Below are 25,528 nucleotides of genomic sequence, written 5' to 3'. Positions count from 1 at the left end.
CCTCCCGACCCCAGCGCGCTCCCAAAGCCCGACGCCCGACGTCGGCAGGTCACGCGGGCGGCGCGATGACGTTGGACGGCGGCTCGCTCGGGGAAAGCATTTTGTCCCCTCCCCCCCTCCTCCTGGCTCCCCCATCCTCGGGCCCCGAGCGGACTATGCCGCCGTCGTCGGCGGCCCGAACCGCTGTGGAGACGTTGGCGGCCGGGGCTTAGCCCGGCGGCCACCGCGGCGGCGGCCTCTCGCTCCGGTTCCGTCCCGCCTCCCCCCGGAAGGGAAGCCGCCGCGGGAGGGACGGAAGGAAAGCGGGCGGTAGAGGGACCCGGGCTCGAAACTTGATTCTCGGGGGAGGGGAAGTTCCCGCCCAGGAACCCGAGCGGCGACGTCGGGAGTGGCCTCAGGTGAGTGACCCGGGCGGGGGAGGGCCCGGCCGTCCTGGGGGCGCCGCCCGCTCGCGCCCCGGCGGGCTGAGAGCTGTGGGCGCCCGAGCGGGCGGCGCCCCGGGGGAGGGAGTCGGGGGCCGCGGGTGACCTTTCCCAGGGGGCGGGATGGCCTCGCTCACCTTCGCGAAGGGCCCGCCCTCGGCCCTGGAACGGCAGCGACCCCGCGGGGCAGCCCCGCTCTGCTGGCGAATCGGGAGGCGCGTATCAGGCGCTGTACAAGTTCTTGTCATTGATTCTCCCTGCGCTTGGAGGGAGAGTGCGGGGGCGGCGGGCTGCTGTGAGTTACCCCCGAGGAGACGGAGACAAAACGGGGCTGGCCAGGGGACTCGCCTTGGCTCCCACGCTAGAATGGGGCTGGATTTGAACTCCGGACTCCCCTCCCTACCCGCAGCGTGGCGCCATCTAGCGGCCTAGTCACCGATCTGATCGCCTCAGGCGGTGGTGACGGTAGTCGTGGTGACAGCCAGTTTTTTTATGTGTGTGTGTGTGTATACATATATAGAGAGAGAGAGAGTAGCATTATGTGCATATGGCATCTTATTAGGTAGTTTTCATATTATATAGTAATTTGTAGGTATAAATAGTATTTATGAAGCATCTTACAATTTGCAAAGCACTTGCACACTATCACGTTTGATAACTCGGTGCATTGGGCCGTTCTCATGGCCATTTTTGTGACCGTGCCTAGTAAAATAGCCCCATTTTACAGATTTAGAACTTGGCCTACGGTGCCTGGTTCCGCGTTGTCATTATGTACAATTAAAGATGATGACGACCGCTGATGTTAATAACTCGAGATGCTATCTCTTTGAAAATGACTAACTGCTCCTGAAAGCTAATGGATCTGTGACCTCATCCCTGTGGGGACGCCCGCCCATCGTGCGGGTCTGATGGAGAACAAAACCCACGGAGGCTCGTTCTGAGAGAATTTTGCCTTTTCACCTCTATAAATTCTCCAGGGGGACTTCTCCCTTAAGTAGGAGAGTTTTCCCCGAGCTTTTTGTCTTTCTGGGAAGCGAATAGAGCCTTATAAACGGGTCTGTAAACAAAGGTTTTGCTGACCTCATTGCCCCAGATAGTGTAGTGATGATGCATTTCCTGCCAAGTAGCTGGAGGTGTGCCCTGTCACCCTAGATTGGAGTGCTGGTTTTGAGATCTTTGTATTTCTGTTGGCTCTGACTCTGGCTCTGTCACTTGGGCTAGTGTAGGGAGTTGGAGTAGATGACCTGTAATCTTCCTTCCAAGTTTAAAACTATATTTTTAAAACTTTTCTACAGGAACATATTTTATTATATTTCTAAAATACAGACTACTTTCAATGCAAGTTTGCAGCATTCTGTAGTTCTCTTCATTTGCTTAATTAACATTAATGGCTGTGTTGACCAAATGTTAAGTTTTTATTAATACTTCATAAGGATGAGGTGATTTGGGGATCTTCAGCTTTTTTTTCATAATTGTTTTATGGAACATATTTGAACAATATCATGAAAATAAATCCCTAAAAGAACAACGGATGTGATAAACATTCACTCAGTAAAATCCCAATAGAAGAGGAAACTGAGACTAGCCACAAACATTTATTTAGCATCTCTTATGTAACAGGTACCTACGTTAAGGGCCTGAGGACATAAAAGACAAAAACATACAATTATTTACTTAAACGTTCTTTTTCTAAATGTGGCGAGAATTAATGCAAAAGGTGTTTTTGGTTGGACGTTGAAAACTTGTAAGTTGTTTACCTACAATAGCATTTAATTTATTTCTTCAGTTGACTCAGGCATATAACTTTAATCTGAAGTCTGTGTAAATAATCCTTGCCATCATTCATCAGGTTACAGAACCAAATTGAATACTTTTTCTCATTTGTGCTCAGAATTTGACCAGTGTGTTATGTTTGGATTGTTCCTCTTGGAAGCTTTTTCTGTTTGGTAGAGAGCAATTGGGAATTGCTTGCTTTGCCACATTGTGATTTTGTGATCCTAGGCCAGTCACTTAACTGCCGAGTGCCTTGAGGCAGTTCTGTAAGACTCAGCTAGCTAGCTACCTTGAAAGGTGTTTCTTGGCTTTTGGTAGAGAAAAAAGTTACTCACTGAGGCTCTTTATACACAGCCAGAAAGAAAGGGGAAAAACCTGCCAACTTTTGCCACTCTGCTCAATTATTTCCAAAGTAGACTCAGCTTATTTTATTATCTTTTAGGTAATTTATAGACATTAGTAATTATGTGAAATCAGAAAATTGCTCTTTGTTGAATTATATGCTGTTTAGTTCAAGAGGGGTCATAGAGATTATCCAGTGCAGTAATGTGGCTTTGCAGATAAAGAAATTAAGTGCTGAATAGGTCAAATGACTTTCCAGTTGACACTTAGTAGTTACTCCTGTTGCCTTAAGAAATTCAGGGTTCATACACACTCAATTTGATCTTGGAAAGGTCTGATCTTAAAGCAGCTTCTTTGACTTGTTAATAATATTTCCAGTCTCTAAAGCTTAGGTATGATTTGCATCTGGAAATTCCCCAAAATTGGTTAGCCCAGTTCTGTCCCACAAAGGTAGTCCATGTGAAATAGAGATACCAAGTTGGGAATAGCTTTTTATTTTTTCCATTACAGATAATGCAGACTACACAAAGGAACACATAGAGAAAACCCAAATAGCCATTAAAGACCCTTTGTGGGACTGCTGTGTTCCATTCACCTTGTACCTATACTTCCTGAGAATCTCATAGCAGTTGTCATGGAGAGGTGGTGAGTTCTACTCATGGTATGGCTTTAGTCTTCCAGATGTAGAATCTAATATTGATCACCTTACTCTCTTTTGTTGGCTCTAACTCTAGCTCTGTCATTTAGGTAAGCCTGGGTAGTTAGGGTAGATGACCTATATTCTTCCCTTGCTTTTTGCATGCTTTTAAGAAAATACCCTCAGATTTTTCAATTTGTCAAAATTGTAAAATGAACTTAAGACAGGGTAACCTGTCTCCCATCTGGGGAAATGTCTTACTATTGCTGGCCTACACTCAGAAAAGGAAACAAAAAAGCATGCTGGATTGCAGGTCTGGAAACTCTACTCTCAGGCATACCTGGACAAACATATGTCTATAATGGCCATGTGTTTCTATTGTGAAGTTGTCATTTTTGCTGTGACAATGATCCTGGGGTACCTGGCCTGGAGAGAAAGCCTTCTTCTCATTCCTTCCTTATCTAGTCCTCTACATGTGTTGCTGTCCATCTTTTCATAAGAAGTTTCTCTTGATGTTTTTTCCATAGGCACATATAAAACCAGGCAATTATTTCAAGGTGTGGTCTATCTACCTATTTCTGATTCCCAGTCTGTGGAATCAGAAAAATCTTTTGCTTTATTTAATAGTCAGTCTCTTCTTTTTAGCTACTCATCAGACTGGATAGTCTTACAAGAGTTTTTCAGTTTCCTTTAATTATGGTACTTTGTATTCCTTTTGCCCCACTATGCTTGTGGTTATTCCACTTCAGTTTGTTCTAAGTAGCTACTTAGATGTGCTTTATATCTTCTCTTTTTTCTCCTTCCTTCCCTCCCTTTTTGTCTTACTCTTTCCTTCCCTCCTTCCATTTTTCTCTGCCTCTCTCCCTTCTTTCTCTCCCTCTCTCTCTTCCTCCCACCTTTCCTACTTTCCTCCATCCTTCCTTCTGTCCAACACTCCTTTTCTCCTTTTTTTTCCTCTCCCTCTTCTCTCCTTTCCTTCTTATCTCATCTAGGCTGGAAGAAAAATATTTATTTATGGGCCTGATTTCATTGCTGACCATCATGAAAACTTTGACCTGCTTTGTTGCTGAACAGGCTTGGTTCTCCACCACTTAGGGAGCCTCATGGTTGCCATCTGAGAGTGGGGCAACAGTATTGCCTTCACCTTACTGAGGCAGGATTTAAGGGGAATAACATTGACTTTGGTCCATGTGCATTTTAGAACTCTCAAGTTCATTATCTACAGCTTCAGCCTCCCTTGTAGAGATAACAGGTGTGTACTACCACACTGGTCAGTCTACTTTATATTTAAGAGAATTTTTCTGTTGAACAAGTATTCTACATAACATTTCAAATATTAATCTTAGCTTACATATAAAGTGTTGAGGTTAAAAAAATAAAAGAATAGGGGAAAGTGTAAGCATGCATATCCTTGGCATCATCATTTTAAAATGGTTCTAATAATATTCTATTGCAATTTAAGATAAGTACTTTCCTCACTTCAGTTGTGTTAGAACAAGTATTTTTTTTTCTCTTGTTTTAGGAAACTGAAGCTGAGAGAAGTTAATTGACTTGCCAGTGGTTATTAAGGTGAAGTTTGTTTTTTTTTAATATATAGAAAGTTACCTATATTATGTTCCTTTGGGTAGTCATTGTTTATTTAAGTGTTGAAAGCATCATTTGCTGGCAGATAAGAATATTTCTGTGATTGTCCCATCTGCTACTTGTAGGTCCAATTTTCCATTAGTTATAGGAGTTTTAATTAATCTTAATTAAGGAGGGGGAAAAATCATTGTCACAGTGAGCATGAAAAATAATTTCCAGTCATAAAACATTTAATGTTCTTTTATATATTGCAAAGCCCAATTTGTTATGCCTTTCTTTTGTTAAATTTGCTTTGGTTCAAATTTTGACTGTCTTTTGAAATGGATACTTTTAAAAACTAGGGGGAAAATTGTCAAAGTACCATGTCTGTGCGTTTTTTTCTGTCTGAATATATTGAATTGTAGATTTGGATCTAAAATTATATCATTTAATATGTCTTGTTTTTGTTGCTCTTTAAACATTAAGATTTGGTTAGAAATACTATCTTCCGTGTAATTGTTGAAAATAAATTCCTGTATTTATGACCTTCAAAGAAATGGACTAAAGGACTTTACTGTAATTAAACGAATAAGAATATAGATTCTTGTGTAAAGTGCTTAGCACAGTATCTGGCACATAGTAAGTGCTTATAAATGCTTGTTCCCTTCCCATCCCCCTTACATTCTTTTCTATACTCCCTCAAGAACCTGCACCGGGTATGCCTTTCATTCCCTCCCCACAAAACCCCCCAAATTTATCTTCTTGCTTGATAGTTCCTCCTGGCACTTTTAATTCTTTAATGCTGCTTTATTCTTTTCCATTCTGTTCAAAACCACATAACCCTCAATGGACCATCTATGTGAAATGGTGAACTCCCCTCTGATGAGGAATATTGAAACAGCAAAACTTCTCTCAACTTTGGTTTAAGAAATGTCCATATATTATGAAGTATAAATTTAAGTAAGTCCGTACTCTAGAAAATGGAAAGTTTATATATGTCCTCACTCAGTTCTGTAGTATCATATTCTTTAAGTGGAATCAACTTTATGAAAATTTTTTGGAAGCTAATATAAAAATTTTTAGGGGTCATAGTTTGGAGCCATTCATATTTTTGCCTCTAGTTAAGCATTCTTAATAAATTTCCATGACAAAAATTAAGATTGGGAGAAGTTTTTTGAAGCTGTAAATAGAGGTGCTGTAAATAGCATAAAAAATTTCCTGACATATTTGAAAAAGAACATCCAAAGACTAACTTTTTAACCAAATTTTTTTTCTTATAGTTGATTATGGAAGATTCCCACAAAAGTAACAGTTCAGAGACAGCACCACAACCAGGTACAACAGTGCAGGGTGCTCATATCTCTCACATTGCTCAACAGGTAAAGCATGGGTCAGTTTCTATAATTTAGAAATGCTTAAGAATATACTGTATTTAGATTAATTGATTGGATTGAATTTTAAAAATATTAGTGATTAAAAAGACCACCAACAGATGGGACTTTTATTAAATATTAAGATTTCATGAGAGTGGGTTTTCACTTAATCATATCAAGAAAACTGTACTTTTATAAGGGAAAATTAATTTTTATATTGTGATATAGTCTTTATGGTCTAAAGACAAACTTCGTTTTTATTTTGGTTTTTTTTTTTTCCCATTTAATGGTATTTTTTCTAATTGCATGTTTTCAACATTAGTTAAAATGAACGTTTATAAAATTTTGAGTTCTATATTTTTTTCTTCCTCCTCTCCCAAAGACAGCAGGCAATCTGATATAAGTTATACGTGTATAATAATATTAAACATATTGCCATATTAGTCATGACAGAGTTCATTTTTAAGACATCCAAATCAGTGATTTGGATGGGTGTATTTTTTTCCCCATATTTTTGTAGTCACTTCAGAAAAATGAGTTGATTTGAAATTTACTTTTATCTGTATCCTATTATAACACTTTCATTTCTAAATATATCGATTCTCTACACATAAATATGTAATTACAAAAAAAGAAAAGGGATAGAAGAAAGGCAGTTCAGTAAGAAGTAATCAAAACATCAGCTGACTAAAACAGTATTTTCAATATTCTACACCTCTTCAGAAAAGGGAAGGAAGTTTCCCTGTTAATTTACCAAATTTAATTGAAGCAGATATCTTGTAGCATATTTGTAAATCAGCTATAGTCCAACAGATTTGTCATGGATACTTGTTGATTTTTTTCCCTCTATGTTATTTAAATTGACCATTATGCTAATTCAGGAAGCATTCATATTGCTTTTTTTTTTCTTTTTTTTTTCTTTTTTTTTTATTTATTTTTTTATTTATTTTTTATTTTTTTATTTAATAGCCTTTAATTTACAGGATATATACATGGGTAACTTTACAGCATTAACAATTGCCAAACCTCTTGTTCCAATTTTTCACCTCTTACCCCCCCCCACCCCCTCCCCTAGATGGCAGGATGACCAGTAGATGTTAAATATATTAAAATATAAATTAGATACACAATAAGTATACATGACCAAAACGTTATTTTGCTGTACAAAAAGAATCAGACTCTGAAATATTGTACAATTAGCTTGTGAAGGAAATCAAAAATGCAGGTGTGCATAAATATAGGGATTGGGAATTCAATGTAATGGTTTTTAGTCATCTCCCAGAGTTCTTTTTCTGGGCATAGCTAGTTCAGTTCATTACTGCTCCATTAGAAATGATTTGGTTGATCTCGTTGCTGAGGATGGCCTGATCCATCAGAACTGGTCATCATCTAGTATTGTTGTTGAAGTATATAATGATCTCCTGGTCCTGCTCATTTCACTCAGCATCAGTTCGTGTAAGTCTCTCCAGGCCTTTCTGAAATCATCCTGTTGGTCATTTCTTACAGAACAGTAATATTCCATAATTTTCATATACCACAATTTATTCAGCCATTCTCCAACTGATGGACATCCATTCAGTTTCCAGTTTCTAGCCACTACAAAAAGGGCTGCCACAAACATTCGTGCACATACAGGTCCCTTTCCCTTCTTTATAATCTCTTTGGGATATAATCCCAGTAGTAACACTGCTGGATCAAAGGGTATGCACAGTTTGATAACTTTTTGAGCATAGTTCCAAACTACTCTCCAAAATGGTTGGATTCGTTCATAACTCCACCAACAATGAATCAATGTCCCAGTTTTCCCACATCCCCTCCAACAATCATCATTATTTTTTCCTGTCATCTTAGCCAATCTGACAGGTGTGTAGTGGTATCTTAGAGTTGTCTTAATTTGCATTTCTCTGATTAATAATGACTTGGAGCATCTTTTTATATGACTAGAAATAGTTTCAATTTCTTCATCTGAGAATTGTCTGTTCATATCCTTTGACCATTTTTCAATTGGAGAATGGCTTGATTTTTTATAAATTAGAGTTAATTCTCTTTTTTTTTTTTTTTTTTTTTTAATTTTTTTTTATTTAATAGCCTTTTATTTACAGGATATATACATGGGTAACTTTACAGCATTAACAATTGCCAAACCTCTTGTTCCAATTTTTCACCTCTTACCCCCACCCCCTCCCCTAAATGTCAGGATGACCAGTAGATGTTAAAATATATTAAAATATAACTTAGATACACAATAAGTATACATGACCAAAACATTATTTTGCTGTACAAAAAGAATCAGACTCTGAATTATTGTACAATTAGCTTGTGAAGGAAATCAAAAATGCAGGTGGGCATAAATATAGGGATTGGGAATTCAATGTAATGGTTTTTAGTCATCTCCCAGAGTTCTTTTTCTGGGTATAGCTAGTTCAGTTCATTACTGCTCCATTAGAAATGATTTGGTTGATCTCGGTGCTGAAGAGGGCCTGATCCATCAGAACTGGTCATCATCTAGTATTGTTGTAGAAGTATATAATGATCTCCTGGTCCTGCTCATTTCACTCAGCATCAGTTCGTGTAAGTCTCTCCAGGCCTTTCTGAAATCATCCTGTTGGTCATTTCTTACAGAACAGTAATATTCCATAATTTTCATATACCACAATTTATTCAGCCATTCTCCACCTGATGGACATCCATTCAGTTTCCAGTTTCTAGCCACTACAAAAAGGGCTGCCACAAACATTCGTGCACATACAGGTCCCTTTCCCTTCTTTATAATCTCTTTGGGATATAATCCCAGTAGTAACACTGCTGGATCAAAGGGTATGCACAGTTTGATAACTTTTTGAGCATAGATCCAAACTACTTCCAAAATGGTTGGATTCGTTCACAACTCCACCAACAATGAATCAATGTCCCAGTTTTCCCACATCCCCTCCAACAATCATCATTATTTTTTCCTGTCATCTTAGCCAATCTGACAGGTGTGTAGTGGTATCTTAGAGTTGTCTTAATTTGCATTTCTCTGATTAATAATGACTTGGAGCATCTTTTCATATGACTAGAAATAGTTTCAATTTCTTCATCTGAGAATTGTCTGTTCATATCCTTTGACCATTTTTCAATTGGAGAATGGCTTGATTTTTTATAAATTAGAGTTAATTCTCTATATATTTTGGAAATGAGGCCTTTATCAGAACCTTTGACTGTAAAAATATTTTCCCAGTTTATAAGCATTCATATTGTTAACAAACTAGTGTATTCTGTATATTTTTCTTGACTATTATTTTAGCATTGGTGTGTGTGTATGTGTATATATATATATATATATATATATATAATTTTTAGCTATTAAATATCAGGTGACTGTGGCATTAATTCCTTGCATTGCTGTAGTTTATGAAGCACTTTATCACACAACAGATAGGAAGTATAAGTATTATTATTGCTGTTTTACTGAATGTTGAAGACTCGGCTTCATCCAAGGTCTTCTAACTCCTCAGTCAGTGCCTTGCTTTGTCCTCATACTGCACTGTTACTCCTCTGTGGTAGGGCAGGGGGGATTCTGGGGAACCAAATGAAAGGGAGGTTTTAGTTCCCCGTCCCCTTAGGTGAAGTGTGTTTCAGTTTCTTCTGTGCCAGTTTCATCTTTCCATTTATCAACCATCACTCATTTAACTTGAGTCCAATGGGCATCCACGTAACCATTTAATACTTCTAATTTTCTGTCTTTTACGTCTTCTCAAAAATATTAGTTTCACCTGACTTTCATCTCTGACTTTTTCGGAGCCAGTATCTATCAGGAACAGGATTTGAACCCAGGTTTTTTGAACTTCAGGGATGACCCTGTTCTCTTTCAAGTTCCTTTACTATTATTTGAAATTAAAACAAATCCAACCTGGATTAGGAAAGCACATTTAACAATATTATGACTATTTCTTACAGAATGTAACCACTGTAAATAAATTGTCACAACAAGAAATCCAAAAAGACCAAAAAACTACCTTAGTCAGCAAAAATTTGACTTGTTTGGTAATCAAAGAGATATGGCAGCCAAGGACAAAACTGGTGTTAGAATGTAAACTTGTTTTATACAGCCAAAAGAGAAGAATTGTAGATGATTATGGGCAGTATTGCCTAAGAAAACAGCAAAAAGACCCATAAAGGAAATAGAAAAAAGCAGAAGCTTAGTGAAAGACTGGACCATATGAATATACACCACAGGCATCTAATGGTGAAACTGAAAAAGGACAACATAAAGGTTAGAAAAGAAAAAAACTGTGATGTGTCAGTGACAGTGGAGTTACTGCCTTAAGATTGATTGAGGTTATTTCTTTTTTTTTTTTTTTTTTTTTTTAATTTAATAGCCTTTTATTTACAGGATATATACATGGGTAACTTTACAGCATTAACAATTGCCAAACCTCTTGTTCCAATTTTTCACCTCTTACCCCCCCCCCACCCCCTCCCCTAGATGGCAGGATGACCAGTAGATGTTAAATATATTAAAATATAACTTAGATACACAATAAGTATACATGACTAAAACATTATTTTGCTGTACAAAAAGAATCAGACTCTGAATTATTGTACAATTAGCTTGTGAAGGAAATCAAAAATGCATGTGTGCATAAATATAGGGATTGGGAATTCAATGTAATGGTTTTTAGTCATCTCCCAGAGTTCTTTTTCTGGGTATAGCTAGTTCAGTTCATTACTGCTCCATTAGAAATGATTTGGTTGATCTCGTTGCTGAGGATGGCCAGGTCCATCAGAACTGGTCATCATATAGTATTGTTGTTGAAGTATATAATGATCTCTTGGTCCTGCTCGTTTCACTCAGCATCAGTTCATGTAAGTCTCTTCAGGCCTTTCTGAAATCATCCTGTTGGTCATTTCTTACAGAACAGTAATATTCCATAATTTTCATATACCACAATTTATTCAGCCATTCTCCAACTGATGGACATCCATTCAGTTTCCAATTTTTAGCCACTACAAAGAGGGCTGCCACAAACATTCGTGCACATACAGGTCCCTTTCCCTTCTTTATAATCTCTTTGGGATATAATCCCAGTAGTAACACTGCTGGATCAAAGGGTATGCACAGTTTGATAACTTTTTGAGCATAGTTCCAAACTACTCTCCAAAATGGTTGGATTCGTTCATAACTCCACCAACAATGCATCAATGTCCCAGTTTTCCCACATCCCCGATTGAGGTTATTTCTAAAGAAATTGGAAAGGACAGTAATGAGTCAGGTCTAGTGAAGGACACAACATGCAAAACTATGTACAAATGCATTTTATAGAGGATAAATTGGAGATAATAAACGGGGGAAAGCACTAGTATTTTTTGTTTTGTTTTTTGCTAAGGCAATTGATTGAGTTAAGTGACTTGTCTAGGGTCACATAGCTGGAAGTGTTAAGTATCTGAGGCCAAATTTGAACTCGGGTCCTCCTGACTTCAGGACTTGTGTTCTATCCTTTGTTCCACCTAGCTGCCTCAGAAAACACTAGTATTAACAGAAAGCAAAAAGGGCTTGCTGTGGAATGTGGGAGTTTAGCTTGGGACTTGAAGGGAGCCGAGGAAGGGAGGAGGAAGTGTTGAGGAGAGGGAGCATTCTGGGCAGGGAGAGAGTTAGTGAAACTACCTAGAGTTGAGAGCTCTACCATGTAGTGTGAGTATTCTTGATCAGAATATTAGAGAGCAACAAGGAAAATTTCACAGATTTTCCACAGTTGACTCACATTTTTACCATTATGCAATTGAATGAGAGATTTAGAGAATACAAGGTGCTAGTACAAGCTTCCTGGCTGTTAACTAGAAAAGGAAATTTGATTAGGGAGAATTGCAAAGTACTTTACTTAGTATTTCATATAATCTATCAAAATGCTATCTTAAAGCCTCTCTTCAAACAAAGCGTGTCCCATGTATGTCAAAATCATATAAGATTTCTTTAAATGAGATAATAGAGAAAACCCTCATTAATATCAAATACAGTATAAAAGCATATAATGTAGGGGCAGCTAGGTGGCACAGTGGGTAGAGCACCAGCCCTGAAGTCAGAAGGACCTGAGTTCAAATCTGGCCTTAGACACTTGACACTTATAGCTGTGTGACCCTGGGCAAATCACTTGACCCTAATTGCCTTAGCAAAAAAAATAAAAATATGTAATGTATAAAACAGAGACTTTTTTGTCAAAGGTGTTTTGCATTCTAAGGAGATATGTGTGTGTGTATATATATATATATATAGAGAGAGAGAGAGAGAGAGTGTGTGTGTGTGTGTGTGTGTGTGTGTGTGTGTGTGTGTGTGTGTGTCAGTGTCAAGTTAAAGAGAAATTCCCAATAGCTGGTGAAGTACTCTAGTTTTTCTTATTACTGAACAATAATTGTGATATCCATTCTTGGAACATTCCAGAACCTCCCACATAAGATTCATAGTCCCTCAAAAGAGTTCAGCCAGCTATATGTGCCTTTTTGTTCAAATGATGATGATTGAATTAGATAATCTGTAAAACTCATCTAATGAGATATCCATCATATCTGTGTAGAAGTCTACCTAGTAAATGTATTGTGTTGACATCTTGTAATCTCTTAAGTCTCTCATTCATTTGTGTGACATTAAAGATGTGGGTGACACAATGCTGCCTGCCACAAGCTTGAAGGTTGATCTTAACCTCAACAGATCTCTTCCCATCCACTTGTACTTTAGCTGGACTCATTTACCAATAGTTAATATACTCTCACAAAATACAGCTTGTTTCTCTCTCTCCCAAATTCATTTTATTTTCAAAACTTGTACGTGTATCTTACTAATCTTCCTTCTGTTTTTATCTGTTGTATATTTCCTAAAACGCTTCAGTGGTCTTTTAAAAATTTTGGTAACCTTAATTCCTCTTTCTCTACTTCCCTCAATATTCCATTTCTCCAAATTAAAAAAAGAACAAAATGCTTGTATAATCCAACGTCAAGCAAAACAAATCCCCCATATCAGCCGTTTATGAAAATTTACATTCAATTCTGCATCTTGAGTTTCCCTGTCAAGAATTAGAAAGCTTATTTTATCACTGGTACTCTGGAATCATGGTTGGTTACTGTATAGATCAAAGTTCTTAAATATTACTTCTTTGTTTTACTATGGTATTATATAAATTGTTTTCTTTGTTCTGCTCACTGAAGTCTGCATCAGTTCATACAAATCATCCAGATTTACTGAAACCATATATTTCATTGCAATGTAGTAATATTCTTATTATTCATATTCCATAATTTATGCATATCTTCCCCTAATTGATAGATGCCCCTTTAGTTTCTTTTGCTTATACAAAAAACTATCGTAAATATTTTTGTGGGGCATTTTAATAACTGGTTGAGCAACATAGTGTTATTAGTTGGTGGATGTCAATTCAGTGAAATAATAGCAATTAGATAGTACTTGTTATTATCCCGATTTTATAGATGAGGAAATTGAGGCAGGCTAAATCTTGCCTAGTCTAAAGGCCTGATTTTAATTCAAGTCATTATGGTGCTACATAGCAGATGAGCAGCATCTCTTGTAGTGTGTTGCAGAACAGTGTCCTTTTTGTTATTTTCATCAATTACTTGGATAAAAGCACAGGGGGACAGTTGTCAAATGTGTTCAACACGGCTGGAAGGAGCAGATAAAGGAATCAGGCTCCTAAAAGATCTTGACAGATAGGAATAGCCAATCTAAATTAACAGACACATGAACTTAAATTTTAAAAATTAAGCATAGCACTACAGACTGAAGGAAATTTGATGGGATTCATGTAGAATCATAGATTTAGAATTGTAAAAGTCATGGAAACCACTGAAACCAACTCTGATTTTACAGATGGTAAACTGGGGCATAACAAAGTTATATGACCGGCCTTGGGTCACACAACTAGTGCCTAAATTTGGAATTTGCATCTAGATATTCCTGACTTCAAATTTGTATTCACTACTTTATGATGCCTCTTTATATGAAAAAGATAAAGGTGTTGTAATAGACCACAAACTTAACAGAATTTAGTATTGGTCATGTACTGCCAAAAAAATTAATGTAAGCTAAGGCTGTGTTAATAATTTTTTTTAGAATGTCAAGGAGAAAAAGAATAGTAAGTCTGCACAATACAGACTTTGGCAAAATATGTCCGCAGGGAGGGAGGTGATCAGAATGGTGAAAGGAGTCTGGACTCTTTTTGTCCTGTGAGAAATGGTTGTAGAAATTGCTTGTTGCTTATGCCTAGAGAAGAGAAGACATGGAGTATGCTTTGCTTTTTTCTAAAAGAATCAGAATTTGCTGATGAGGGAAAATGATTTAGGAAAATGCTGTATTAAGGTATAAAGGGTGTCTTTCATAAGAAAGAAGCATTAGACTTATTCTTGATAGTTTCAGATTTCCTTATTCTGTTTCCTTCTGATTCAGTTTCCTTATATATGGAAGAGCTTTTTGACAATTAGAAATGTCAAAAATTGGAAGAGGTTGTTATCCTATAAAATAATGAATTCATGGTAACTGGAAGTGTTCAAGCTCTCAGTTTGATTTTGTTTAGAAGAGACTCATGCTTTGAAGAGGAAATTGTATTAAATTACATTTAAGATGCCTTTCAATTCTAAATGGTCTGTGATTCTATGTAATTACTGTTATGGGTGTCTGAACTTTGCTTCTACCACCATCCTCTGACTACTAGTAAGAAAACATTAATTTAGGCCAGTTATCTGTGCATTTTTGTCTCATTAAACTTAGAAAGCCTTGTTTTAATGGAATATATGTTTTATCTTCTGAATGGAAACCAGTTTTTCTTTCTTTTGAATTTTAATGCATATGTAAACATCCATTAAAAAGTGTTAAGTATACCTCAAAGGTTAAAGACTATCTTAAGTTGACACTACGGTAATCAACATATCATTATTTTGAATCATTTAACAGTTTATTTCCTAGTCATTTCTCCTTAGAGTTGAAAACAAAAAAATTCAAATGTGATATCCTGGTTAATATAGAAAAACATGTTCTTCACATGTGTCACATGAGAGTTTACTTTCTCAGTGGTTATGGATAGGTTATAATTAGAAAGGGGAACAATCAGTCATAATCGCTTTTAATTTAGAATCAGATCACTAATGATTTTTCTAAAGGAACACCTCATTAAGAGATTCATATGACTAAAATTATAATTGTTCAAATTCTTTAGTAGAAGAGAGTAATTCTGACAAGAAATTTTAATTAAAAGGAAATAGTATTTATGATGTGATGGTGTAAACTAACTAATGCAAGTAGTTTATTGCCAATGTTCTGTGATCTTCTGGACTTAGCATTTGTTTGATCAATATTTCTTAAGCTTTTATAGATGATTATAGATGATTGTGTTAAACTATGTGGAGGATTACAAAAGAAGCAGGGGTTCTTTACATCTGCATGAACTATTGGGTTTGGTTTTGTTTTGTTTTTTAAATAATGTCAGAGAGACTACATCCTTGTTCCTCTGATTTTTCCCCTCTGTGACAATCTTATCAATTCCCACTTCCGATGTGGATGATGTTCTAATCTGTATCTACATTTCCAATGACTTCTTTATCCCAAGTGTTCAACTTTCAGTTGGCTGTAAACATTTCCACTCACCTAGATATTTACATTCAACTTCTCCAAAATGGAACTTGTCCTTTCCCAAAAAACTTGTCCTTTCCCAAAAAAATTTCTACCATTTCTTCCAGTCATCTGGGCTCAACTCCTTGAGATCTTTGGACTCAGAAGGAAAGGGGAGAGTAAATTATTAATAAGTTGCATGTATTTATGTTTCTATTTCTTATCCTTTTCTTTGCATTCCTAGGACCACTGCTTTATTTCCTTATATCTTGATTACTGGAATAACCTTGTGTTGACCCTACTTCTCTCCTTCCCTTTCTACTCTGTCCTACATGCAGCTGCCTGAGTAATTTGATCGGCTTCAGTGACTATCCATTAATCATAAAATAAACTTCAGACTCCTGCTGTGGCATTCAAAGGCCTCTACAATCTAATGCCAACCACAAATACAGGTTTCTCTCTATTTTCCTTCATGAACTCTGTTCCAGCCAAATTGTTCCAAAATTTACTTCTAAATTTTTCCTCCATCACCTTTGTGCCTAGTTTAGCAATAATTTTAAACTAAACTAAACTAAATATATATAATAAACTAAATATAAACTAAATATAGTGTTCTGATTACCCATATCTGGAATATAATTCTTTGTCCTATAGGAGTCATTGCTACGAAATTTTGTCTAGTATCCCACTCTGTCCCTTCATTTCTTTACCCTACTGTGTTTTTCTTCTCATAGTAATAATGCCTTGTATATTTCTAATTTGGATTATTGTTATAGGCCAGAACTTGAAACAAGGTGCTAAGTCACTGGAATTGATAGAGACATTGCTTATGTACTGAGTTCACACCTTTTAAGAGAGTTTATGCATTAGTTCACACAGTAGAGTTCATACCTTTAGGGAGCATATATAAGCTGGGGGAGCCTCAACTAGGATTGACTTGGGGAGATTCACAAGTCAGAAACCCACAAGCCCATTCTCTGGGAGGCGGAGTCAGATTCATTGCAACTTCCACCTTTGTGTTGGCTGGAGACTTTGGATTCGGAGGGAGCTAGAGGTTGAAGCTGGCAGAGTCAAAGGACTAGCAGCAAGAACTCTCAGAACCAAGGAGAGAGATAGGCCTCTTGGAAAGCTAACCAGGCTATTTTTAAGGAGACAACAAAGGATCTGGATTTTAACTCTTGGCTGCATTTGAGGTAATTATTGAACTGAATGAAAGGAAGGCTGTTCCCAGAAGCCCCCCAAGAAACCTGCTCCCAGAGAATGATTATATTTTAGAGAAGAGAACATTACAGATTATAATCATTTATGTCCTTGTCCTAGTGTAAAAACTATAACCTAGTCATCTTTATATCACTAATTCCATGAAGATGATGAAATTAAACTTGGCAGAATGGAAGAAACTGAATTTGGAGACCAGATACTGGGGTTCCAGCCTTGTCCCTGACATTAGCTGTCACTTCAGTTCCCTGGATCTCACTAATACACAGGGAAATCAGCTCATTGTTGTATTGAAATTATGTTCAGATTGCTAATGAAGGTAACATTCATTTTACCTTTTAAAACTGGCTCTGTTGTTTTCTAATCTTTTCCAACAAAAAGTAACAAGACCCAAATATATACATTCCCCATTATTGAGGTTTTGCCTTTCTTCTGTGTATGGGTGAAATTTATATTTTGTTAATTGAATTTATATTTATTTGTAGATGTCACTAAGAGGAGCTGCACCAATGACAGTTGTACATCTTTCTGGAGAACAAGTACAGAGTCAGGGGGTCATCCAGACTGCTCATTCGTCTTCAGTAATCCACCCCCCGCAAGTACAGACAGTTCAGGTAACTAAAAACTTGGTCAGTATAGTATAGAGTATAAATTTTTGTTAACTGACTTATTATAGTATTGTAAGTAGTTTGTTATGTACTTAGAAATTAGATAGTATAAGAAGGGGGGGGAAATTTTTTTAGCCTTTATTGCAAATCCACATTACATTTATTATCTGCAAGGATAAGTGGGTTCATATTTTAAGGGAAATGATAGATCTTGAGAGAAGGAAATGTGCAGATCCATTGGTGGAAGGTTAGTCAAAAGGAGGGAGCTAAAGTCAAGTGTGGGCAGGTTACAAGATAAATAGCACTTGTCTCTTTCTCCCTTTCCCTGAAGATCAAACTCATACTTGTTTGTATGTAAAAGTAAAAGAAGTCTTTTATTATAAGAGAAAGTGGGGTACAGGTATATGATAGATCAATGAAGGGTTCTTTCTTGTCTAGCTGGCTTGAAGGTTAGGCAGACAGGAAAGAACCTGGTACATAGAATACTTTTTTTTTTTTTTTTTTTTAAGGAGTCCTTTCCTTTAGTGCCTTGATTAGGCTATGCTCTAGACTGGGATACGTAAAATAGAGTAAATTCTGCTGCAAGGAAATAATAAGGGTGCAGGCGAGTCTATAGTAAGGACATAAAGAATCATTACAAAGTAATTTGGGGATGAGGGGGAAGAACATTAAGAGATCAAGAAAAGCCTCCTGTAGTAGGGAGTATGACATTGGGGAGCCAGAGGTCTGGGTGAAAATCAGGAATCAGGGATAGATCAGATTGTGCAGAGGTTTGGAGGGAAGAAAAATGTCCTATACTGCGAACAGAAGACAGGCTTATTTGACTGGAGTTCAGAGAGAATGTTGTTCAGCTAATTGGGAAAGATTTTGAAGCTAGATCATGAAGGGTTTTAAATGTCATATATAGAAGTCTATAAAATGTCACTTTTAACATTAATGGGGGAATGGATTGAGAAGCAAAAAACTGAAAGTAGGGAGATCAGTTAAGGGAGATCAGTTAACTGCAGGCTTAAGGTGATGAAGACTTTCATCAGAGTGGCAATTGTGAGTAGAATACGTGAAAGCTCTGAAAATGATGACGAGTCAATAGCACTTAAAACTGATTATCAGAAGTGAGGAGGAGAGTAAAGAGTTGAGGATGAAATTGAGCTTACAAACTTGGGTGACAAGAAATAGTATTGTTGTGTCCTTAACAGAAATAGGGAATTTGAGTAGAGTGTGACAAATTCTGTTTTGGATATGTTCCATCTGAGGTGAATGGCATGGATAAATACACGAATGAACAAAAGAAAAAAAAAATTATGAAGGATTTAACCATATGCCAAGCACTCTGTAATCAAGAAAAGCTCAAGGAGTTCACTCTATAATTCAAGCAGATGAGACATGTAAGAGATCACTTACTTTCAAGGCACTAAAAGACTCAGAAATCCTAAGGGTTTTAAGCTGTGTCCACTCAGCAGGGAGAGAAGCTAGTAGGAAGCCTGCTCGTGGGCATTGGAAATGAGGCGGGAGTAAGCCTAAAACAGAATCAGTTTGAACAGAGAGAGATTCTGGGTTCTTTCTGCAATGGTAGGGAATAGGGGGAGATTAATGATCCAACCAGGAGTAGGAAGGGGGCAATTAGCAAGAAGCATCTATTGTGTTTACTAAATACCAAATACTGCTAAGTCCTAGGGACATCCAGGCAGAAAAATAGTTCGTGCCTTTGGGTAGCTTACATTCTAATGGGAGAAGACAGTATAGAAAAAGGGAAATGAATAGGTGAAGATACTTTAGAGACATAGTGTTGAATTCCATAAAATCGGAAACAGAACCAAGAGAGGAATGAAAGTTAACAGGCCTGGTTCCTCCCCAAAATGGAATTTCTGAGAGGAACCCATCAATGGAAGAATGGGGCCAGCATGTAGAAGTGTGTTCCAAGGTGAGTTGGCAGCCCAGGCACAGTGGCAAAGTCTGGAAGTCAGAAGCATAGAGAGAGACAGGAAGGAAAAAGGTAGGGGAGAAGGCTACTCACCCTGCAGGTCTTGCTCTATCAAGCCCCCTGAATGGGCTCTGGTTTGCCTGGGATAGAGGAAAAAGATAGGCCTTAGAGAAATGGAGAGCAGGCTGTGGGAATTTAGAAGGCATTTAGTAGAGGAGTTAGTTAAATGTATGGAAGTTATATAATCATGGAGCGAGTGGAACATTGGTGATGATCCATCAAAGAAGAGTAAAGGGAAAAGAATCAAGAACTTAGAAGAGCAGTATCTCTACTTGGGAGCTCCAGAAACTTTTATTTCTTTAAGACATGATTTCCTGAAGAAAAGGCAGTAAAAAGTATGTGGTGAACAAGGACTTAAGTTTTCATTCTGTCCCCAGTAAGGAATTAAGAAGGAATGAGCAGTGCCCTTTGTTTTTTACCTTTTGCAATTTGTTTCCAATGTTCTATGATTTCCCAAAAGCTATCAAGCCTTCACTTTTCTTTTTCAGCCTCTGATGGATAAGTAAGGTGTCCCTATAAATGCATGTTATATTGAAATCTGTGTAATATCCATTTGACTTTCCTATATGACTAGACATTCCAGACTATTGAGGGATTAAAGACTTCTTCCAAGTGATCTGGGTCATTTTTTCAATTAGCATAATAGCATCCACAAACAAGAGCATTTGGAGAACCTCATCATCCACCAGGAACCTCTCTGACCTAAACCCTGTGATGAAGTCTCCTATACAATAACAAAATTTTTGATCATATCATCATCTTGTTTTTATGCCTTGGTAATATTTATCAGAGGATCATTGAACAGGGTTGTTTCTGTCTTGACATCTCCCATGGAATCCTAGCAAGGTGTGATGAAAGACACCTTGCTATAAAAAGAAAAACAAAAATATTAAGGCAGTATTTTGTTCTATTATATAAAATGCTTTTCTTTTGGAGGGGAGTGGTGAATACCAAGTTCAATGAGACCTTATTTTCTACATCATGTAGTTCACTGAAATCTAGTAAACATATCCCTTTTGAATATAACTTATGAAAACTTAGTGGACCCCTACCAAATGCCCTCATTAACGGTGCCCCTCAGACTTTTATACATCAGAATATAGGCTTAGAGGTCACTAATTATAGATGGTTACCTTTTTTCAACCTAGGTGTTAACCTAGTCTGAGAATGTTCCTATGCCTTTGTTTTCTTCTTATTATATGGCTCCATTACAGTTCTTTTCTGTTTATATTATACTTGACCTAATCTGCTCACTTTTGTCTTCTTTTTAAACACTTCAGAGGCTATGATATGAGGATTCAAAAGTAACAGTTCCAGGGGCAGCTAGATAGGACATTGGATAGAGCACCAGTCCTGAAGTCAGGGGAACCTGAATTCAAATTTAGCCTCAGATAGTATGCTGTATGATCCTGGATAAATCATTTATCCCTAAAGAGAGAAAAAAGTAATAGTTCCACTATTTTTGAATGATTTGTTAAAATGGCTTTTATAAACCCTTTCTATTCATTTCCTTTTTATATTTAAAAAAAATTTTAAACAAAAAGCATTTCTGTACATATGCCAAAATTTAAAAAGAAAATTATGAAACTGCAAATCTATTTATTTATCACTTAATTTTTTTCCCCCTGAGGCAATTGGGGTTAAGTGACTTGCCCAGAGTCACACAGCTAGGAAGTGTTAAGTGTCTGAGACTAGATTTGAACTCTGGTCCTCCTGACTTCTCTATCCACTGTGCCACCAGCTGCCCCACACTTAATTTTTTAAAAAAAAGTATATAATAAATGTTATGTGTTTCTTTCAAAACTGCCTTTTTGCTTCTTTCTAAACTTTGTTTAGTTCTCTTCTGTGCAGTTTTTAAAAATTTATAATGACTTTCTTTGCTTTTGGCTTCAATATTGTTAACCTACCTTACTGATAACTTTGACACTGTTGTCCCTCCCCCATCCCCTGTTATTTTCTTCTCTTTAGGTTTTCAGGCTTCTACTCTTTTGGGTCTCCCCTTACCTCTTTATCCAAGTCTTGCCCACTAACCATGGGTATACTAGTGTACTTTTTTCTGGATCCTTTTCTTTCTCTCTGTATATAGTTTCACTTAGTGATCTCATTGGTGCCTCTTGATTGTTTTCATCTCTATATGGTCATTTTCAAATGTGCTTATCTACTAATCTCTAGACAGATGTATTTACTTAGCCCTATCCTCTCTGCTCACCTCCAGATTCATAGCTAGCTGCCTTTCAAACTTTTTGAAGATGTCCAAAGATATCTTAAGTTTAACATATCTAAAAATAAACTTCCCTCCCCTTCACCCCAAAAATCCTTTCCTCTGTTACTGTCAAGGATAACACTAGCTTTCCAGTCCCCCAGATTTATAGCCTTGGTGTCATCTTAATTCCTCACTATCTTTCCATCTACATATGCAATCTTTTACCAGGGTGGTTTCATCTTTGTACTAATAGGGGCTTAATAAATGCTTATAGATTGACTGACTGCCCCCATTTCCTTTTAGCTTATCAGTTTAATCAATTGAATTATGCAGTAAGTAATGTGAAGATATGTATGGAATACTTACATTAGCCAATATGATTTAATATGTAGATCTGTTATTATTGTGCCTTATTATTTTGGTTTTAGAGGAAAATATTTATTAATTTATTAATCACAGGAAGCAGTATGTTCTTGTAAACAACAGAAGACGACAACGTTATTTCAGAGAACTTTCCAATGGAGAATATCTGTAGATAATTAGGATAATATGCTATACATCTCTGATAAGTAGTTATGTAATTATCTTATTATTATATTAGTTGTCTTAATATTGCTTAAAACAGTACCACATGTTAGAGTACAATTTCATGTCTGTTAAACGTTTGAACAGTACTTTTTATAATTTACAATAACTTGCAACTATGTAACATTTTCATTTTATTTGCAAACTTGATACAGTCATTGGTGGATGCTTTAATGATAAAAATATTTAGAGTAATATAAATTTCAGAGGAATTAGTTAGAGGAACATATATCCTCAGAGAATTTTTAGAAAGCTAGTAATTTTCTTTTCTAACTTGTTACTTGGTGTAATTCCTGAGACTGTATCACTATAGAGGTCATTTGGTTGTTTTTTTGGACATATGAATATAGATATAAGTATACATTAATATACATATCTAGATATTCATTAATTTGCCCTCCTGAATTAAGTTGTCCTCAGATTGTTACTGTTTAGATTCTAATATACAAAAATCAGATAGAGCCATGTGAGTGCATTTGGAATTGTATCTAATTTTATGAAATGAATAATATGAAATATTATGAAAATTTTAGGGAAATTAGGTCTTATTAGAACCTTCTTGAATATTTTGTATCATCATATATTTTTAGGTATCATCCTGGTCAGATAGTGAGGATTCTCAGGATTCATCTGATAGCATAGGCTCTTCACAGAAAGCTCGGGGGATTCTGGCACGGCGTCCATCTTATAAGTAAGTATTGCTTCATATGAATTTTCATTTATTAAATTCCCAAAATTGTAAGAGTTGTAAATTTTATGTAGGAGCTTGTATTATGAAAATTAGCCAAAACTTAAGTTATATATGATTATTATAGTCACTGTCATTGAAGTGTTTTCTTTAAAAGTCTCAGAAGAGCATTTATGGAAGACTAGAAACGATCAGAAGTGAACAGTGTAATTGAAAGGTACAAATTCATCATTAAAAATAAAAGCAAACTGTGCATAGTAGAAATTTGCAGTTTCTTGTACATTTTGTTGGTTTATGGAAAAGTATTTTATTTGATAAATTTTTGAGATAATCACCAGGCTTAACTCCAAAGAAGAGATTTAAAGGAAGAAAAGAAGTAAATAAGCATTTATTAAGCATCTGTTCTTTGCCAGACACTGTCCTAAGTGCCTGCATTATTTTGTTTATTTTTCACGCCACCCTGGGGGGTTGGTGCTATGTTCTCTTCAGAAGCAGACAGGTAGCACAGGTGGCTGTGTCTTAAGGTCAGATTTGAACCAAGGTCTTCTTGACTTTAGGTCAAATGCTCTATCCACTTTGCTTTTTAAAATGCAAAACCCTGAAGGGCAAATAGATGCAGACAGTTGTACCATGGAGTTATATGCATTATCTTCAGACATTAATCAGAATGCTTTAATGTACTGGGAGTGAGGTGCACATTAGAGAAAGGAACAGAAGGACCATTTCATTTCTAGTAAAAGAAAACCTCAATGTAGAGAATTGCCAAGAACTTCTAAGAAGCTATAGAATGTCAATAAAATGAACTTGTTTTGCCTTAGAAATTAAAGTGGCATTATTAAGGTTATTAGACAATGCCTTGGGTTAATAAATTTAAGAGTATCGTTTGGGGACTTAGACGTGCCTTGTGACAAACTGTCAGGTGAATAATTAGTAGTTGTGTTCATCTTTATAGTTGTTTTATGGTTGATTTAATTTTTAAAAAGCTGTTTTTTCAAAGGCAATAGCAAGTTTTTCCCTAAATTCTATAGTATTTAATTTCTGGCAGATAGGAATGGGGAATGAGTTTAAAATTGGGCCATGTAGACTTTTGTTTCAGTGAATTAGTCTATGAATTTCAAAAAATTTAGAGCCCCAGTGACCTATCATACATGAAGTTAGTTTAATAAATTTACTAAGTAACTTTTGTAGGATCAGAGAGAGTTTTTTTATTTTAAATTATAGCTATTATGTATTGTGAAAGAATTTGGGGAACCATGGCACATAGGAGCTATTATTTAGTTAGGAAATGAGAATATTTGTTGCTAAATGTTAAAAGGTAGCCCATGGAACATAATAGCTGGGATAGTACACAGAACACAATGGCTGTCTTTAAAATCTTTGTGGTTCCAGAGGGCAAATCTTGGACTAAGAGGTAGAAAGAACTACCTGAAAATGGAAAGGACCACTTTGTGGGGGGCACTGAATACCATATTATTGGAAATGTTGAAATAAAGACAAGATGAAGTTGTAAAGGGATTTCCCAAATTGGGTAATTAAAGATTAGATTATCTTTGTCATTATTTATTTGATGTTATCTAAACATCTATTAGATATTCTTTGTCAAAAGTACCTTCTTTATTACAGTACTGATATTATATTTCAGATTATTGCTGACCCTCTTTCCTGTTTTCTCTCGAGTTATTACTGGGTACTCTGTCTACTATGACATTAAAAGTTTAAAAAAAAAAAAAAATCCGATATGTTTTACTGGGTCTTGTTGTAATGTAATCTTTTGGAGTATTTTATCTTGTAGATGAGTCTCCTGGATCAATTTTTGGAAAAAGTTTTGTTTTTATTTCTGCCATTTGTTTTTACAGCATATCTTTGGCTGTATATCCTGCTCCCCTGCTCATGCTTTTTTTCCTATATTGTTTGGTTTAATTTACAGTGCATTTAAGGTCTTTACCATCTGCCTCCAACTTCACTTTCTCTAGTTTCCTGAATCTCATCCTGTAAGAACACATCGACCCTGAAGCCCACACTTCTTTACCCTCCTTTGATTGAGAGGGTAGACAGAAATGAGTTACTCCCGATCCTCCATTTCAAGAAGGTGCCCAGGGCAGCCCTTTCATTCTCATTTCTCTGTACTTTTCTGGGTTTCATCAAACCTTCTTCCATTCCTCCTTTTCAGTTTTTTCCCCATGAGCCTCTTATGAACAGTAAATGTCTTTTGCCTTTTTTTTTTTGTATCTTCAACTTAGGTCAATGCTTGACTCTTAATAGATGCTTAATAAATGTTTATTGACTAACTTTTCCGACTCTTAATACACTCTGGGGCTGAACTAACCGTCTGTCTACTCCTTTTATTTGATCTCCCATCTGGTGCCTTTACTCTGGATGTCCTACATGCCTGGCATGTACTACTTCCTCATTTCCACTCTTTAAAATCCCTAGTTTCTTCAAAGCTCAACTTAAGTGTTTTACATGAAGCTTTTCCAGGTCCCACAAACTCTTAGTTGTTCTCCCCTTCCTTCCCAATAACCACATATCTGTTTTGTATGTGACTT

General features: G+C 36.6%; 1 protein-coding gene across 1 annotated transcript in view; it reads left to right on the top strand.

Moving 5' to 3' along the window:
• Positions 1-288: 288 nt before the first annotated feature.
• The window catches only part of ATF1 (activating transcription factor 1), a 33,488-nt gene continuing 8,248 nt past the window's right edge, over positions 289-25,528 (top strand). Inside the window, exons 1-5 of the mRNA XM_031937898.1 lie at positions 289-398; positions 4,697-4,743; positions 6,018-6,116; positions 17,403-17,531; positions 22,885-22,985. Coding sequence (XP_031793758.1) covers positions 6,024-6,116; positions 17,403-17,531; positions 22,885-22,985 — 323 coding nt within the window. The 5' untranslated portion in view covers positions 289-398; positions 4,697-4,743; positions 6,018-6,023. The remainder of the gene's footprint in view (positions 399-4,696; positions 4,744-6,017; positions 6,117-17,402; positions 17,532-22,884; positions 22,986-25,528) is intronic.

This window comes from Sarcophilus harrisii, chromosome 5 (assembly GCF_902635505.1).
Source record: "Sarcophilus harrisii chromosome 5, mSarHar1.11, whole genome shotgun sequence".
Classification (NCBI taxonomy): Eukaryota; Metazoa; Chordata; class Mammalia; order Dasyuromorphia; family Dasyuridae; genus Sarcophilus; species Sarcophilus harrisii.
Note: the sequence above shows the minus strand (reverse complement) of the source record. Positions and strands in the feature narration are given on the sequence as shown.